General features: G+C 34.4%; 1 protein-coding gene across 1 annotated transcript in view; it reads right to left on the reverse strand.

Annotated features, from left to right (window-relative positions):
* Positions 1 to 675: 675 nt before the first annotated feature.
* The window catches only part of TTK (TTK protein kinase), a 39,886-nt gene continuing 20,727 nt past the window's right edge, over positions 676 to 19,834 (reverse strand). Inside the window, exons 12-22 of the mRNA XM_079780371.1 lie at positions 18,700 to 18,833; positions 17,284 to 17,410; positions 15,335 to 15,427; positions 11,232 to 11,389; positions 10,946 to 11,097; positions 9,783 to 9,907; positions 8,337 to 8,417; positions 4,947 to 5,123; positions 4,102 to 4,186; positions 3,509 to 3,600; positions 676 to 1,722 (exon numbers count right to left, since the gene is read on the reverse strand). Coding sequence (XP_079636497.1) covers positions 1,636 to 1,722; positions 3,509 to 3,600; positions 4,102 to 4,186; positions 4,947 to 5,123; positions 8,337 to 8,417; positions 9,783 to 9,907; positions 10,946 to 11,097; positions 11,232 to 11,389; positions 15,335 to 15,427; positions 17,284 to 17,410; positions 18,700 to 18,833 — 1,311 coding nt within the window. The 3' untranslated portion in view covers positions 676 to 1,635. The remainder of the gene's footprint in view (positions 1,723 to 3,508; positions 3,601 to 4,101; positions 4,187 to 4,946; positions 5,124 to 8,336; positions 8,418 to 9,782; positions 9,908 to 10,945; positions 11,098 to 11,231; positions 11,390 to 15,334; positions 15,428 to 17,283; positions 17,411 to 18,699; positions 18,834 to 19,834) is intronic.

Below are 19,834 nucleotides of genomic sequence, written 5' to 3' on the forward strand. Positions count from 1 at the left end.
GGCAGAAGTGTGCCTAACATGTTCCAGAGATGGCAGCATTCAGCAGGAAAGCCCATCCGGCAGGGACTTGAGCATTTACTCTACATCAGATGGGACTCGGTTGGAAGGCAATGAGCAGAGGAGCAAAGTGCTTCTGAGATTCTTCTCCAGGGTAGAGCCATCTAGTCCACCGTTGCTCCTTGAATTATATCCTTAGATTAAGTGGGGACTCCGTAACAGAGTTTGAGCTGGATCCTCTGTTCCACATAATTGAATGCCAACTGTGTTCCTGTCTCACTTCATTCTTGCAGTGAGAATGTAAATAACCATCTACCATCTCCTCCTCCTTACCTCACCTGTGCCTACTGGGACCTTTCTGACCTAATTCTGTCAAATATGCTAATTTAACATATTTCTAATAACATAGCATGCAAAATAATTCCATACACTGGTATATACATGTGTGTGTATATATATGCCTCTACAAACATTGTAACACAAAAAACATTATGTATGACTTTATTAAGCAACTAATTAATGTAATCACTAATACAATTTCCTCTTCAATACAATACAGGTTCTTTGTAGAGGTAAAAGTGGAAAAGTTGAGCCAAAAGGAAGAAAAGAAACAGGAAGGGAGAATAACCATTGAGAGCATCCCAAGGTTTTAACTATTTTAGGAAAGTAGCATCAAAAACCACTAAAATGGCATGGCAAGAAAAAAAAAAGCATATGTACTTTAATTCTCTCTACTCAGTAGTCCTAGGGGGCCTGAACTATAGGATTAGAACCCTTGATTGAAGCAATGTTAAGAAAGATGTATCTTCTTACAAATTTTAATTAGTGCTGTTCACCTTATACTTTGAGCTCTCCTCTCTAGACACAAGAATATTACATAAAAACCATGTACCTTATTTAACCAATGAATTGTGAGAAGTAAAGAGTGTTCCTCTCAAACAGTAATTTTAAGTGACTGTATAATTTATCATGCTCCCCCCTTCTGTCTGCCAGGACAACCAGATAGTGGGGTACCAGGTAGCCTGGATTCAAGAGTGAGGGCAACCCAGAGCAGCTGTACTTCTCCCTCCCCACAGAATTAGTGAGAAACAGAATTTGGTTGGTTAAAGTTTTAGATATCTTTTAGGCTTGCTTGTTACTATGGCTGGAGTCTGGGAAAGAAGAAATAAAACTCTTGTATGCAGATGACATAATAATTTATGTACAAAATCCAACAGAATTTACTAAATTCTACCCCTCTGTCTCCCTTAATCCAATTTTTATTAACAATTTTGTACCAGACCAATATATTTGCTTGAAGAAAATAATTTGACAACTTTAATATTTTAGTGTCATTTTATACTACAAAGCTTTATTTACACAGTTCTTCAGAATATATTTCAGTTGTCCAACCATTGTTCCAAGTGTGAAATGATATCAAATAGGTTAGATTTACAGAAAAGCATAACAGAGAAAACAATTCTATAATTAAATATATAGTGCCATTAGTGGTTATCTTTAGTTTTCTTTTGAAAATCCACTGAATTTTTCTGCCAATAACATTTCAGAGTGAAGTTGTCTTCAAGGGCAGATTTACACAGAATCAAAAATATGACAGTCCAATGTATTGTACAGGTGATATTTGACAGTTTCTGTAAATCATTTCTTTTCCCCCTTTTTTTCAAAAGTCTTGGATGATGAAGAGGAATCATGACTTTGATCACTACTATAGTGCTCATACAAAGTCTGAAATTAAAAACACAAATTTGTTTTATAACTTAAAAGTCAACATATTATCAGATTAATAGAGATAACTACATATTTTTAATATGTAATAAATTTCTTACTTTTTCTCAAATAAAGACAGTCTTAGATAAATTCCTATACTGTAAAATACACCCAACAGGAAATATACTTTCCAATGATATTTAAACTAATGAAGAGAAGACATAAAAAGATCATATAAATTATCTTAAGTATAATTAGCTATATTAAAATCTATTATTTTTAAAAAGGGTTTAAAGCTAAGCCAACATCTAATTTATGAAGATGGTATCTTTACCATCAAGGAACACATAACCTTTTTGATAAAGGTAACTAATCCACCTCAATTTCATTTATAGAAGGCTTTAAACAACACAATGGTAGAAATTTAATATGGAGATATGAAATATAGAGCAAAATTACAAAATAAACTTTGTCTAATTTTAATTCCTAAAGCCACTGATTAAGCCATCAGCACTTGAGAAAATTTAAGAAAAAATTTACCTTATATCATACAAATGCAAGGTAGTAAGTAAATAGTTAATTCCTCCAGTAATGTGTCCAACTTCTTAACATCTTTGATTGGCTTTACCATAGCCGAGAGCAAAAAGCTCCCATAATTGTATAATAATGTTATAATTGAAATATGTAATTAGTAATTGCTTGGTAACTAAACAAGTTGGTCAATAAGTACACATAAGGTTCTAGAAATGATCAGGTGTTTGATGGCAGTGAGATAAAAAAAATGATGGTATAGATATAAACAGGCCTTGGGAAACTGAAAGGTTTGAGACATCTTTGTGAGAAATGTACTGACTGCTACATATATCTTCACATAAGTCATTATATGGGACAGATACTGTGATTATTCTGAGATTATTTAAGAAAAACATTGGGTAGAAGAAATGAATTCAAAAGCTGTTAAGAATTGTGTTGGTTTAAGACAAATTCCTCATTAAATTTATTCCAGTTAAGACTTGACAGCAATCATTTGAATGTACTTTATATGACAATCCACTTTCAGTTATGCTATCTACACAATAAGAATGTAAACCAAATAAATCTATACATGCTAAAAGCACATATTAAGTATCTAAATATATATAACTAGAGGCCCAGTGCAGGAGGTGACCCAGCGATCAGGGGAAGGTTATGCCCCCATCACACCTCTGCTGCAGCCACTGCCAGCAGCACAAGCCTTGGCCGGCCCTGGTTACCTGAGCCTCGGACGTCCCTGGGCGGCTGGGCAGCCGCCATTAGAGGCTTGCCTGCGCCTCAGGCCGGCCCTAGGCGGCTGGGCAGCTGCCAACCGAGGCTTACCTGCGCCTCAGGCCGGCCATAGGCGGCTGGGCAGCCAACATCTAAAGCTTGCCTGTGCCTCGGGCTGGCCCTGGGCGGCTAGGGGGCTGAGGGGACTGAGAGATGGCGGAGGCAGGCGTGCGGAGCAGCTGGACCTGCCTGGGGGCGGGCCCGGCTGTGCCGCGCACCTGCCGCCCCAGTGGGACTGCGGGGACTGGGTGCCGCCATCTTTGAGGGCGTGACAGTCTATTAGCATATTCCCTCCTTATTGGCTGTGGGCGCTGCCATCTTTGTGAGGGTGTGATGGTCAATTAGCATATTCCCTCTTTATTAGATAGGATACTGTTTCATAGTTGATCTGATGATTAGACTAACTTATTTGAATTACCCATTTAAGTATTAAGTATTTAACACACTAAACTATATACAACAATTAACATTAATGTAGATAGAAAATAGAAATATTTACTTTAGCAGCTTTCAAAATGGAATTAGGAGAATTCAGACCAACAAGTTGGCCCAGAACATGTTTCATTTCTTCAGAGGCTTTCTTATGGCTACCTGTAAAAACATATAATTGATAATACACTGGTACCAATAAGAAAAATATAACTTCATATATAAACACACATTTTGTTAAATAGTATAATAACTGGTATTCTTGTAATTTATCACTGGTCATAGCCCCTTACATAGGATAAGTAAAAATATATGCCAGCAAGTAAAGAAAGGCGATTTCATTTATTTTAGTATTTAGCTTAAAAAAGAAGCTTTCTTGCCCCGGCCAGTCTGGCTCAGTTGGTTGGAGTGTGATTCAGTACACAGAAAGATTGCGGGTTGGATTCCTGGTCAGGGCACATACCCAGCCTATGGGTTCAAACCCCATTTGGAGCATGAGGAGGTAACTGATCGATGTTTCTCTCTCATATTGATGTTTTTTCCTCTCTCTCTCCCTCCTTCTCCCTTCCTCTGTCTAAAATCAATAAAAACATATCCTTGAGTGAGGATTAGAAAGAAAATTAAAAAAAGAATCAGGTAATACATTGATTTTTAAAGAAGTACCTGGATGAGTTTGAATATGAACATATGGATGCGCCAGAAGCTCAGCAATGGATATCCTCTTTTTAGGGTCCCTTATTAAACAACACTATAAAAATAGATTATTATTACTTTTTTAAACAAAGCAAGTTCTCTTACATAATATTGATAAAGTATTTTTTTCAGATTGAATTGTATTGCAGAGGTTGCTTTCTAGATAGCCTACTCAGAAATGAGATTATTTCACATCATATTTTGCAAAATCCCCAAGTATTCATTTTAAAACTAACACCCTCAAAGTGAACATAACATGCCTTCCAATGGGCGCAAAACACTGGGGGGTGAGGGCATGTATGGGAGTGGGGTGGGGGTGGGGGGGGCTATGGTAAGATATGTACACATATAATACCTTAATAAAAAAATGAAAAAAAAACCAGCAAATTCAGTCAGCAATTTCTTTCAATGGACCAGTTATAGCTAAGTCACTTAATTCCAATAATTTTAGTAAACAATTAAGTCCAGTTGACCATTGAACAGCATGGGTTTCAACTGTGTGGTCCACTTTTTCAATAAAAACTATAAATGTATTTTATTCCTTGATTTTCTTAATAACATTTTCTTTTCTCTAGCTTACTTTATTTTAAGAATACAGCATATAATACATATAACATACAAAACATGTTAACCAACTCTATGTTATCATTAAAGCTGCTGGTCAACAGTAAGCTATTACTTGTTACGTTTTTGGGAAGTCAAAACTTACATGCAATTTTCGACTAGGGGGGATGGGCACTCCTAACCTCCAGGTTGTTTAAGGTTAACTATATATAATATATTGTTCTTCTATATCCATATACTATTAATGTTACCTTTAACACATCTTGAAGATCTTTCTCTGGAATATCAGGAAATTCGATTTCATGATTAGGGTCAATTATGGCATGTAATTTAGAAATCTGGTTAATTATATGCTGAAATGGTGTTTTCCCATAAGTCATATAATACAAAATGCATCCCAAAGACCAAACATCACTTTTGGGGCTTATCTAAGTAAAGAAACAAACAGACAAAACCAAAGAAAACAACAGAAATAAGTTGCCATTATTTTAATATAAAATCAAATGTAATGTTGCTGACAGGATAATAAATAATTAGATGTTAGATGACAGTATAAATTGAGTATATTATACTCACACATATATATTCTAATACTCAAAATCATAACTAAACCTAAATTAAAGTTTAAGTACTATATTTTGTTTACATGACAAAACAGGTTTTTCTAGTTTTAATTATAATTGGTTATTTTACCAAGAGATGAGCTTCACTTTAAATCTTTCAACAAACTCATAATTTAAAATATTTCAACTAAAACAAAATACTACAATCTTGTCAGTTTATGAAAATACAAAACTAAAAAATTTAACTGCAAAATTTAAATTTACTTGTTTTCCCCAAAGTTATTACATTTTTATGTAAATTTATAATATGTATAGATTTTTAAAAGGTTATTTAAGTTGAGCTATCTTAAACTCAAGACAAACTATAGGGCCACACTGAGCTGGGCTTGAATCACTAGCTGGTAATTCTATGCATCTCTGTTTCTTCTCACTTCTAATATAGAAATAATAAAAGTACCCTGTTGGGCAGTAAACAATATAACTATGAAATATGAATAAGTATAAATATTACTTATTAAATGTTCTTTGTATTAAATATCTCATTAGAAATAATGTGATATTATAACATTTAATAAAAATATAAATAACATAGCAATGGGTATAATAAATGAGAATGGATAAATTCCCCTTTTAAAGATATATACTCAAATATACATTAAAACAAAATATAACCAAATGCTCTCCACAAAAGATTGATCTAAACCAAATGACACAGAAAGTTTAAAGGAAAAATGTCAAAAAAATTGATGTATATAACCAAATGCAAAAACAGGTGAAAAACAAAAACAGAAGAAAGCAAACAGCAATGTTAATATTAGAAGAACAAGAGAACACGGCAAAGTGTCTTTAACAGAAGAAACACTTTCTATAGTCATAAAAGGCACAATCAACTAAGAAGATATGATAGTTATGAACTTCTATGCAGTGAAACCACATTTAATAGAACCAAATTAAGCAGAAACTATAAAATTATTTTTGGGAGGTAGAGATTTTAATATACTTTTCAGAAGATGACAGATAAAACAGACCACATTATCTGAATAAACATTCAGAAAACTGAGTATTAATTAAAAAATAACCTCCTTTTCCTCTAACCACCTGGAAATTAAGCCAATTTCTAATTTAATCATAGATTAAAAAGGATATCAGATAATGGGAAAAATGGCAGTGGCAGCATAGTTTTTCAGTCTCTCCAAATCCCCAGATAAGGTGGACAGAGTAACAGCAAAACCATAAACATAGAAACTATTTATAACAAAACCAGGTGAAAAACTATACCCAGGAATGCCAGAATATAAGTGAATGGAGACAAACCACCAACAGCCACAAGTCCTGCATAGCAGAGGCAAATAATCAATATACCTGAGATCTCAAAACAGAAGCCTCCATATAGCCAACAGATGTTCACTGGAAAGCAATGTGAGACAGAGCTAGATTTTTGAGCTCTAGGAGGAGTTTTGAGCTCTTCAATAGCAGGAATAAACTCACATGTTCGGATAAAAATTTATCTTCTTTACAGAATCACTAAGGCCATTGGAAAACAGCAAGTGATTCAACTGAATTGAGATTTAACAATATACACTGAGTGGCCAGATTATTATGATCTCTGAACGCGTAATAATCTGGCCACTCAGTATATATATTAGAGGCCAGGTGCATGAATTCATGTATGTGTGGGCCAGCCTGACCAGGGGGAGGGGACATGGGCGGTTGGCCGGCTGCCTGCTGGTCGAACTCCTGGTCGAGGGGACAATTTGCATATTAGCCTTTTATTATATAGGATATACACTGAGTGGCCAGATCATTATTCGTTCAGAGATCATAATAATCTGGCCACTCAGTGTATATTAAAGCACTGGGTTGACAACTGAAAAATTCTGAATTTTGAATGTAATTCAAAATAAATTTTATTCTAAAGTAAAAAAGAATAAAATAATTTTAAAACTAAAATTACAAATTTTAGGAATTAATGAAAATAAGAAACACCAGAGTAAAACCTATAAATAGAAGCAAAAGTAAAACACAGTGAAATTCAGTTTTAATATTTTAATTATAAGCAAGAATATTAAGATTAAATGAGCAATTATTTAAATCCAGAAGCTAGAAAAAAAATAAACCTAAAGGGATACAAATAAAGATAAAAGTAGAAATTAGAGAGTACATGAGAATAGTATTAATAAATGAAATCAAGACCTGTTTCTTTAAAGATATTTAGAAGCCACAATTTTTGGGGGGAAGGAAAATATAGTTTAGTAAATAAAAGCACATTTATTCACCAATTATTTTGAACTGGATAATGTACTAAGTGTTTTATATTCTTTCTCATTTAATTCTCAATTATTTTTAAAACAGGTACTGTTTGTAAGCCTAAGTTACAGATGAAGAAACTAGGCAAATTGAGTCGCAAAGACAGTTAATGAAGAGGCAGATCTATGACTTGAACACAGTCCCTGGACAACAATGTGTGCTTCCATCCAGTTGGTTACACTGTCACAGAGAACAGATTAGCTTGGCAGCAGAGGCATTGTGGCAGGCCAAATGGGCCCAACAAAGGGCACTAATGAGCTAGCACAAAGCTCACTGAGGTGGTCAAATAAGGTAAGTGGGAAAGTAGCCAGTGGCAGGCCAGGAAAAATTATATACTAGAGTTGTATTTGAAAATGTAGAATTCACAAATAAATAATTGGTTAAGAAATAAAATGTAAGAATCAAAGAGGAAACAAAAAGATTTCAAAGGTTATCAATTCAATGTTATTCAAGGTGTCCAAACCAGTGCTAATTTAGTCTTTATTTTTTTCTTTAATTTTAAAACTTAAAAATACCCTAGGTGCATTTCTTGTAGGAGCACAATATGTGGCATCACCATATTAAAAGCACAATATTAAAGAACAATCTCAAATCAAAAAAGAAGGGTGAAATTAAATTCCATAACAATCTACTTAAGAAGGCAAGGTCTCTGCAATGGCCTAAAAAGTTTTAGAACTTAAAGAAATAACTTTCAGTTATCTGTTAAGTTTATTCAGAGAACAGACCATTACCTATTAATGTTAGACAAATGACAGATAATGTTTATTGTACCTTTGATTTGGATTTCCCATTCTCTCTTGAGGAAGACATATCTTTGATGGCTTCTGGGGGCATATAATTAACTGTACCAACCTATTTGCCAAATCATAGAAAACACAAATCAATGATAATACTACATTCTGTTTTCGATTTTTAAAAACATGAATGCCAAATTCTTGGAAACAGGTAATTAGCTATCAGTAATATCTGAAAAGCTTAAACAACCAACAACAATAAGACATAAATTTCTTCTCAACTCCAGCAAAATAAATGGGGTTCATAATCAGCAGATTGACTCCTTTCAGAATGCTGAGCTTTTTCTATGATTATGGGGGGCAACTACCATAATCCTGTCCAAGCTAAAATTATATTAATGGCCATAAACTTAGAAGGAATTGATCAATCACACATTTCTGTGCTGAAATAGACTGAAAATGTTTGTTTTATGTTTTGTGTTTTTTTGTATTTTTTAAAATAAACCAACCACTAACAATGTAGCTTTTCTCCAAGTACTCCCTGGGCCCATGTCCAAACTGAGATTGGATGGGTATCTAAATCATGTAAGATTTTTCACAGTTGGATTATGCCAACCTTACACAGCATTCATTTTATTCTAAAATAAACGATTCTGCTTTCAAACATGGAATACTGTATTTTTAGGGCATTGGCATAGAAGATATCTTCAAAGCAATTTACAACTAAATGTTCAGTCATATTTTTAATATAAAGAGAAGTGATTGTTCCATAAAATGTTTGAAGGGCATGCTGCTCATCTATTCTTCCTACTAGACTATAAAAGTCTAGTTTTACTTCCAGAATTAAAGCAGATCCACATCAGAAATCTGTACAGTACATAGAGCACAGCGTCTTGGCTCCAAGCAGGATTGTTTTTAGTTATTCTTTGGTGTCATCATTTTAGTTTTTATGACAATTTTTTTAAGTTTGCTATTGCATATCCTATTATAAAAATGCATTTGAGAACAATACTTACTGTGGTGTTTCCAAAATAAAGGCCCCCTTAAGAATTCTCTTCTTTTTCAAGTGTAAGTGATAAGAAAAGCTTAAATAAAATTATCTTACTTCATGGACAATAAAAAACATGTAACTGCAATCCTTCTTTGGTTGCTACCAGGAAATTCTGAGACCAAGTTCCAGGTGAATTTTAGATCATGACCAAGATGATTTCCAAGACAGGTATTACTGCCTCTCTAGATTGACTGTAGAATAATCACCCAAAATTGATGGATATACTTCTACCAGATTTTGACTTTCTATATAAAATTGTATTAGTCATGGCTTTGATTTGTTTTTATAGTAATAGTATCTATTCTTATAAAAAGGCTTCAAATCCTTTGAAGAATGAGGTAGGTAAAAATAAAATCCCCATTAGCAAATACTTCACAAGTGAAAAGGAATTGGACTCTACTGGGTGATAACCAACCATTTATTAAGTCTTACCTGAGAGTCTTTAACAATACTTGTTGTATCTGGTTGCATTTGGTTTGCAATCCCAAAATCAATTAGCTTTAGCATTCCATCAACTATCAGAAAGTTAGCAGGTTTCAGATCACTGTGAACAATGCCTTCAAAATAAAAAATCCTTTGTAATATTAGACAATGTAAAACATACTAAGTATAAAAAAATTCAAATCTACTGGCTGTGTTGATTCCTTTACTTAATCAAAATAAATATTCATTTTTAATATATTTTACCAACATAAAGCACTTGCGATGTGCCAGGCACTATTATTAGTTTATTGCTTGTATGGAATCGTTTAATACATTCATGCTGAGGTAAGTATTATTATTAACCCTATTTTTAGGTGAGGAAACTAAGGCAAAAGAGTTTAAGTGATTTGTTTGATGTCACAGGGCCTAAGTGACAGTGCCATGAGTTGAGCCCAGGTAGTCTGCTTCAGAGTTTATGCTTAACCACTGCAATTCACCGCCCACTGGGAAGCATTGCAAATTACGCTGCCAGATCGTGAGACCCTAATGCTACTGATGCCTCCATCCCTACAGCTTGATCTTGATCACTGGTGAATTATCTTTAACTTACAGAAAGGAAGACTCGAAGAGACAAATTATAATTATCTGGGTTAACAGTTGTTATTGTTCTTTAAAGGATACAGTAAAGGCAGAGAAGCCCTAACAAGAACCAAGTCCAAGTAAAGTAAAAACCAACCAGAAGGAAGGGCTAAGAGTTAAAAACCAAAACAACAACAAACTAACTTCCACACAAGGCACTCTACACAAAATGACTAGAATGAGTGAAAGAAACATCTCAGATTTTTAGGATGCCTGAACCCAAAGTCTCAGATTTGCTATCATCCAAGTATTTGGAGACCTAGGGTTATGACTATGTTGATACTGATAAAGATACATTTAGTATTTATTGATGCATTATGGATGTGGGACTTGAGTTCATGCCCTATATTATTTGGTTGACAGTGTTTTAGAGAAATGGTTTTGTTCCTTCATCTTTAAATAAACTTCCAAAATCTTCAGTTTATCTAGTCTAAAGCTGCCAATAACAATAATTTAAAATTAAAGGAGTATGTCTCTAAGAAGACATTATTAATGGATATTTTAACTTTACATAGTAAAAGATTTTAAAATACCATGTTGATGAATTGTGTTAACTGCCTCCAACATATTTTTCCAGTAACTCTTGCGTTCCCATGGATCAATGCATTTTTTCTTTTTAAGCCAACTATTAAGATCAATATTTCCACACTCCATTACCATGTAGATGTACTGGTCCGTGATTTCACTGTCATTAAAAACAAACAAATAAAAACAACAAAACAATAAATGCTTAGGTTATACTATTAAGATCTACTAGGTACTGATCTCAAGAAGTATAGCAAAAAAAAAGTTTTCTTTTTAAATAAAAAATATTCTTACTAATCATAAAGTCGAATAATCTTATCACTGTGTTGTTGTAATTTATTCAAATAAGCAATTTCATTCCGGTAACTTTCAACTGTTTGATGATCTGCTTCTTCTAAGTTAACATACTTTATAGCATGTATCTGTTTCTTTTCACTCAACACCTGAAATACCTAAATAATAGAACAAAGGGGAAAGTTTAGAATGTACTAGCACAATCCTAAACTTATTAGACAGGTTAAGGAATACTGATATGAATAATTAAGTATTTGGCCTTATTCTAAGTATAGAAGAAAAAAAAACATGTTAGGAGAGTAATAGTTCATTCTCAACTACTTATAACAACGGGCATTCAGTAACTCAAAGGCATAAACCCTAAACAGTTTCTAGAACAACATATAAGAAAAGTAATTTAAATTTCATATGTCATAACACTCTGTTGAATGCCTTAAACTAGGGAAACAACCTAAGAAAGATATTCAGAAATGTTTAGGAAGACTAAGGGTTATAATAAAGAGTCAAGTCATTTCACATATGTTGTTTTTTCCATTATGCCTGGAGTTGACAATTTCATTCATGAGGTAGAGAATATCTAAAAATATGAAAACAAAGGAAATACATAGAGAAAAAGAAACTAATATTATTGAACAATTGCCACTTATGGAACTAATTGTTAGCTATCAGTATATTCAGTTGTTAAAAGTAGATTAGGTCTAATTTTCAAAGTCAAGTTTACAGAAACAAGATCCTGTAAACATGTTGTCAGGATTTCTGAGTTTAGGTGCTCCCGCTATGACAGTCAATTTCTAAGCAATATTGATAAGGCAGGTAATACATTTCAAAAAGTACAAACACTACTCATGTGTCTAACCTGCAGCAGACATGCAACAGGAATGTCTCAATAACGCAAAAAACTCAGTAACTCAAATACAAAGTGCCAGTGTAAGCAAGAAAAAATTATATTCATTTGCCCCTTTTGACACAATAAATAAACATCACTATTTAAAAGTCATTTAACCTTGATTTTCCAGTAGACACTGGCAAGGAAGTGGCTGTCCGGTACAGCTTAGTTACTTACAAAGTATTACTGGGTTTACTTGCACACACAGCAATTTATAGGGAGAGGGGCATAAACAGTGATAGGGCCAGAGGCAACAGAAAATAGCAAGAAAAAAGATAAAAGGAATTTTAAAATAGCATAAAGCCATTTTGTATAAAGTGAACAGCCTTACAAATCTCAGAAAATTGAGTTATCTACTATTCTGGGTTTTCTTTGTGGTTTTTAAAAATATTTTTATTGATTTTGAGAAACATTGATGGGTTGCCTCTTGCATGCCCCACTTTGAGGATCGAGCCCACAACCCGGGTATGTGCCCTGACCGGGAATCGAATCGTGATCTCCTGGTTCATAAGTCGACGCTCACCCACTGAGCCACACCAGCTGGGCATCTACTATTCTGTTTTAACACAATGAATATGTTTTTAGTAGTTCCTACCACACAGGGTTCGAAGGATGACTGAGATGATGTGTTTGGAATTTAGCAAATGTTAGCAACCACCATTAAAGATAATTGGGACAGAATAAAATGGACATTTTAAAACATTAAAGTTATCAGGTATATCAGAAAAAAAGATTTGCAGGATATTAAAACTGTATAGTAAGATCTCAAAAATTTTGAGCAAATGAAAACTTTTAAAACAATTTTTTGCATGTATGTGCTTTTACTCCCTCTATTGCGCCTGCTCTGGCAAAACTCTTGCCATAACTGATGAGCTGGATTAGATAGCCCTTATTTCCATTTCATAGTGTCTGAGTTATAACTTGTCAGTTTTAAGAAAAGTTAATGAAAGAACTAGAAAGGTCAGTGTCTTGACCATTCTTATTAGCTCCATAACTTTTCTAAATGCTCTTAATAAGTTGGTCACTGTCTAAACTCTAGAATAAAAATAGCATAAACGGTATTAGTTTCATAAAGCATGTCTTTTTTCCTAAGGCATGTTGATTTTGCCAACTCAATATAAGTAAATAACAATATTTAATTGCACTAAGAAAATATGGGCCAGTCATGGCTTATCACTTGGTCCTTGACTTACCAAAACTTACATCTTCATTAAACTCCAAGGAAAAACTGTTTAAACACTATTAAGATTATTCTACATCTTCTAAAAACATACCACTAAATACATACTTCACCTTAACACTCTTAAAATATAGCTTAATAAGTAATAAATATTAACCAAAAAATTTCTATTAAAGCAACTAAATCAGGTAATTCAAATACTAGTATATTGATAAAAATCCATTATCCCTTACTCCCATGCCTGAAATTTGAGGCAAGGGAAAGAACAAAGACAATGCATACAGAAGAGAAACAAATATTCCTGAACAATTGCTACTTATGGTAATGTACACAGACAGTCTTAACCACATCTAATTATTATTAGTCATTTTAGAAAATTACAGAAAAATTTAAGTTAAACCCAGGCTTTGCTTCATATATCATCTTTAACAACATACACTAGCAAAACAGCTGAGAAGGGACAGTTCATTCACTCAACAAATACTTCCGTCCTATTATGTTCTAGGCACTGCATAAATCAAACATCCCTACGTTGATGGAAGCCACATTCAAGTGAGGACACACAAATAACAAACCAAGTAAATCACAGAACATGCTAGAAGATGAGCTACAGAGGAAAATAAAGCAGGAAAGGGGGTTGGAGCTCACCAGCGATTGGAAGTGGGAGTTGCTGTTTTAAAGGATGTGACCAAGGAAGGCCTGAGTGAGAAGACACTTGAGCAAAGACGTGAGATATCTGGAGGAAAATTTACTTTTGTTAAAATATACCAGGAGAGCAAGGGTTGAATCAGTGATACTAGTTCGAGGCCACTATAATAATTCAGGTGAAAAGATTAAAGTTGCTTAGACCAAAGGGATAATAGTGCAGGTAGTGAGAAACAGATTCTGGGAATGCTTTGAGATAGAACCAACAAGATTTGCTGATTGGCTGGATGTATGCTTGAGAGTAAGTAGAGCCAATGATGATTCCACGTTTTTGGTCTAGCACTTGGAAGAATGGAATTGCCACTTACTGAAACGGAAAGACTGTGAAGCAAGAGTTATCTCTGGGGCATATTAAGGTTCAAATATCCCACGAAGGGGTGCTGAGCAGTCACTGAATATACAAGTCTAGAATTTAAGGGAGAAATCTGAGTTGGAAATATAAATTTTGGAATTGTCAGCATATACCTAGTATTTAAAACCATGAGACTGAATGAGAACACTAAGGGAATGAGCCCTGGGGCATTGCATCACTGAGATCAGGGACATGAGGAAGACAGAAAAGGAACAGCCAGTTGGAGAGGAAGAAAACTGAGAGGCCACGTGAAAGAATAAACTTTCAATGAAAAAAGAAAAAACAACTATTCCAAATAACCCCAAATCAGAGCTAAGAATTAGATTTGGCATAAATATGGAGCTCACTGGTAAGTTTGATAATTATTTTGGTGGAGTAATAAAAGTAACTGACTTATGTGAATTTAAGAGAACAGAAAGAGAAATTAAGTTAAAGACAACTCTTTTAAGATACCCTCCATCCAGATAATTAGGATCATATAAATTCAGAACTAAGATAAATTTAGGAAACGATCTATCAATTCTAGAAATTCATTAGTTAACTAAACTCTGTTTCTAAAATGAAAAACTCAAAACAAAGCAGGATCTATTAGTCAAAAACCTTGTTGGACCATCCTACGCATATTAGTCATTTATATCAGGGTATTGACTGACTTCTAAAAACATTCTTTCGAGATAATACGTAGCTGTTGTTTGCCACCCCTAAGTCAATGTTAATGTTAGTTAGAGAAGAAAACTGGAGGGAAGAGCAGGTTATTGGAATTAAGAGATGGGTCTAAAGAGACATGTCATTTGTTGGGAGGAGAAGAATTTTTTGGCTCAAGGGTAATATGGGCCCCCAGAAGTGAAGAAACAGAGAGATCAAAAACGTAAAAAGTCAAAGAAAGGAAAATTTAAAATATTTTTATTCATTTCTTAAATATTTAAGATACATATATCTTTGCAATTAAATGTTTTCAAATTCTGGGGGTAGATACTTACCTTACTTGAACCTCCACTTCCTATCTGCTTCAAAATGGAATAAATTTTTCCTTTAACTGAAATACAATCGCTTGTTGAAGAAGATGCTGAAATCTAAATTAAAATACGTAAAGATGTGAAGATTCAAAGAATATGCCTGAGAAACTAGCTTGCATTTAATGTAGTGAAATGCTTCTAATTTTGAAATGATCTTAACTCTTAAGTAATTAGTTATTAGTAACGATTATTTTAAAGAGGGAATTTACATACTTTAGTCAAAGAAATAAACTTACTAAATTAATATACAAACTTCCAAGGTCTACCACCCTAACTTGCCTTTACTTCTTAACGTAAGTAGAAGATTTAAAGGGGGTAATGGGGTGTGGAGAACCACTTAATATTCAACACATGAACTCATAAGCTATCACTTTTCATCTTTCTTACCTATTCTATTCTTTTTTTCTTACACAAACATCTTTACTTACATGCATACATATACATATAAATGCACAAATTTTCCCATTTGGCATTACATTGTAAAGAAGCAGTGTGCTAAGGTGAGCTCCTGAGTCAATCTGACAAATGCAAATATCAGTAATGCCCCCTTTTTGCTGAAAAATGTTCAAGTTATTTAATTTTAACTTCAGCACCTTCCTCAGCAAACTTTCAACTGATCTACTCTACAATTGGCCCTTCTTCCCTTCCCTTATGCCAGAGCTCTCTGGGGGCCTATGCTTTCAACAGATGGAGTGGTATGAGAGGATTTATTCTGAGCTGACAAGGAAGCTGAAGACACAGAGCACCTGATTAGCTGATTAACCAAGTTGAAACAAGGTCTAAATAAATCTCAATTTGGTAAGTCCTGCTTTAGATCACAAATGGTAGACTCTCTCTCATATAACCTCCTTCTACATTAATATAAAATACTAGAGGCCCAGTGCACGAAATTCATGCACTTGCGGGGGGGGGGGGAAGAGGCGTGTACCTCATCCCGGCCTGCACCCTCTCGCAGTCTGGGAGCCCTGGGGGGATATCCGACTGACGGCTTAGGCCCGCTCCCCGCTGCGCTTGCCAGCCGTGAGCCCAGCTCAGGGCTTCTGGCTGAGCAGCACTCCTGCTGTGGGAGCGCACTGACCACTAGGGGGCAGCTCCTGCATTGAGCGCCTGTCCCTGGTGGTCAGTGAGTGCACATCATAGTGACCGGCTGTTCCGTTTGGTCGATTTGCATATTAGCCTTTTATTATATAGGATAAGGATTCTAATTCCTTTATCCTCTAGTGTTGAAAGACACTGGTGAGTTATGATTTATGTTTTCTGTAAGAAAGTATTAAGGCTTTGAAATATATATCTATCATCTTTCATTAAGTTGTGATTTTATAAAGATACTTCACTATGCCCCCAAACCCCTTTTCCTCTGGAGCTTCCTCTCGTACGTAAACTGAACATTTCTGAGAGGGAAGAAAGCAGTTCAATTCATTTTCCCCTATCAGCTGACATTTTAATTTTGTTGTTATTGTTTTTTAGAATAAAGTAATTCTGACTTATTTCTAATTCAATACTAATGTGAAGTTCAGTTTCCTACACAGGACATTCCACACTCCCCTTAGTCTTTCCTCCTCACTGTCACCAAAGTAGTTGTTTCAAAATGCAAATAAGTTCACTTCCCTGCTCCAACCAGTTCCAACAGCTTCCTATCCCTCATGGGGTAAAACTTCAAGGGCCCAACAGGACCCTAAGGATGACCCACCATCCCAGTTCCTTCCTGAACTCCAGCCACATTCTGGCCTCTTTTCAGTTTCCTCCTGAAACTGACCTCTTTTGGAAGCCTCCCAGCCCCTTCACTTGGTCATGTTTGACAAGCCCTTAAGAGTTTCCCTAACTACTAGATGCTGTAAAAAAATAAAATGAAATAAAATCTTTGAAATGGATCCTACCTTAACATATACCATCATAGATAAAGCTTATCAAACCTGTAAATTCTGAAGTGGAGTAACAGGTATTTGTTGCTGGTGCTGCTGGAAATAGGCAGGTGGGCCATAGGGTGTTGACCACTGACAAGCAGGTGGGAAGTCATTCTTTATAACTGGAGTCCTAAAACTAAGAAAGATAGTTTTTAAATGTAAAACATTAAAATTTTAAAAACAAGATTTAGACTCAGTTTTTGCGTGTGATTTTAAAGGTGAATGTAAATATAAGTGTGTTACATCAAACAGAATCAAAGTCAGTTTTCATAATATAGCTGAATTATTTATCATAGACACATTATGAGAAATTTTATTTTGGGGGAATTCTTTCTGAATTGCAAAATAAGTAAGATGGCATTTAAAATATGGAGTTGGGTTTATTCTATCAAGGTATAGGTCAGCCCACAGAGTTTATGAGTGCTTTTTAACATTAATGTTCTACAATAGCCTGCCATAAACAACTGAAAGCCAATTACATCAGAGAAGTTTGGCCTTTGAGCTGAAAGCCATTCAGTTGGCATTTGTGCTTTGCTTGTCTTATTGCATCCTCAGTACCTAGAATGGTGTTTGGCATAAAGAGGTCTACAAATATTTGTTGACAACTAAATAATCTAATTTCACAAGAAATAACTACATCACTATCATAGTTAGCAATCATTCTTTAAAATATACTTAGTATAATAAAATGAGGTAATATATAGCAGAATTGTATTAAATAGGTAGGAAACTAGGTTGTAAGTACTCTAAAGGCCAGTTCTAATTACATCAAAGATGATATTATGCACATTAAAAGCAAAAGATATCATTAAATTATCCTATAATAAGACATTAAAAATACTAGTATAGCCACTAATTTAAGAATATGATGTGTCACATCCCTTTATTTCCTTTCTTTGAATGCCATTAATTTGCTTTTGAAATATCCCCAAGTTTCCTATCAGCACTGACCATCCAATTTCTTTACTCATCCCTCATTCCTATCCACTCAAGTCTTATACCTTTGAACCCTCCCAGAACCATGTGACCTGTAAAACCAACCCCTCTCAGAAACTATCACATTCCAATTAACACCTCCTTTGCTATAAAGTATATCCACCCTTTATCCACTCTAAGAATGTGGCCTTTAAATATCTCTCAATTAGAGAGGTATCCATGTGGCAATGCATGATTATCAAGTTTTGCATGCTTAGAGTAGTTATAGATTGCAGGTACAGACTACAATATGACAGAGACCTTCACAACAATCCTTAAAAATATATTATAGCCACCTTCACCTCCCCTTTTACAGGTGAAAAAAAAATGATCCTGAGAAAAATAATATGAATTTTAAAAGTCTTAAAGTAAGAAAGCAACTCCAGATCTATCTGGCCCCAAAGCCCATGTTATTTCTACTATACCAAGTTAAGAGTCAAAAGTAATTACCAGTTCATATAATCCTCCAGGGCCCTGCTACTGGGTGTCTTACAAACAGATTTTCGGTCAGTCCATTTTGGTACTGCTATTGGCGGTGACTGCTTTGAAACTAAAGAGGCAGGTTGCTCAAAAGTGGTTTGTTTCTGTTAAACCAAAAGGAAAAAAAAATACTTCTAAAATAAAATAAAATCATATCAAAAGCATGCTAAAATAGGTAGACATATGTATTACAGACTTTCAATAACTTCTTAATACGGTGTTTTCCACTCTAAATTATAAAGCCTGTTATATTTTGCTCAAAGATATTACAAGTCAAGGGAAGGTACACAGTATTGTTTAACAAAACAGGATCTAATATCCTCTACCGTCAGGTGTATTGTAACCAGTATTGAAATTTTATAATCTAAATAAGTATCCTGCCATTCTCCTAAAAACTACTCTTTCTCTAATCAATAAAATCACACTCCCCACTTTATGTCTTGGGGCAAAATGGCCAAATAGTAATTATTTATCAAAATCTGAAATAGCAAACACTTACCTTCTCCCTCATAAGAGACATGTATTTATCTCCTATAAATCCCAAAGCAATGATAAATGATCATCCTCTACAGCAGAGATGGGCAAATTACAACCTGCAGGCTGAATCTGGCCTGCTGCCTGTTTTTGTAAATAAAGTTTTATTGGAACACAGGTATGCCCACTTGTTTACATATTGTCTAAGGTTGTTTTCATACTGTAGAGGCAGACTTGAGTAATTATAACAGTGACCATTCTGGTCTACAAAACCTACTAACCTTTTACTGAAGTTGGCCAACCCCTGTTCAATAGCATCTCAACCAAAGAGAGAATCACATTTTGTTTTAACATTATTAACTGTGTACTCACTACTGTCTAAAGAGGTTCACTTCAATTTGGGGACAGAGTTATAGTTATTAGGAAGCCTTCAAAGATGTTTAGATTAAGTCAGCTTCTCTATTATAATTTTTAACCTACTGGTTCACATTATGCTCTTGAGAGCCACAATGCATATATCTCTTCTACTTTCTGTCCTTTAAGTTTGAAAATAGCTAGCATGGCCATTGTATCTCTTTTCCTGGATAAATTTTCCATTTCATTTAAGATTTTCTAAAATATATATTTGAAT

This window comes from Cnephaeus nilssonii (assembly GCF_951640355.1).
Source record: "Cnephaeus nilssonii genome assembly, chromosome: 9".
Taxonomy (NCBI): Eukaryota; Metazoa; Chordata; class Mammalia; order Chiroptera; family Vespertilionidae; genus Cnephaeus; species Cnephaeus nilssonii.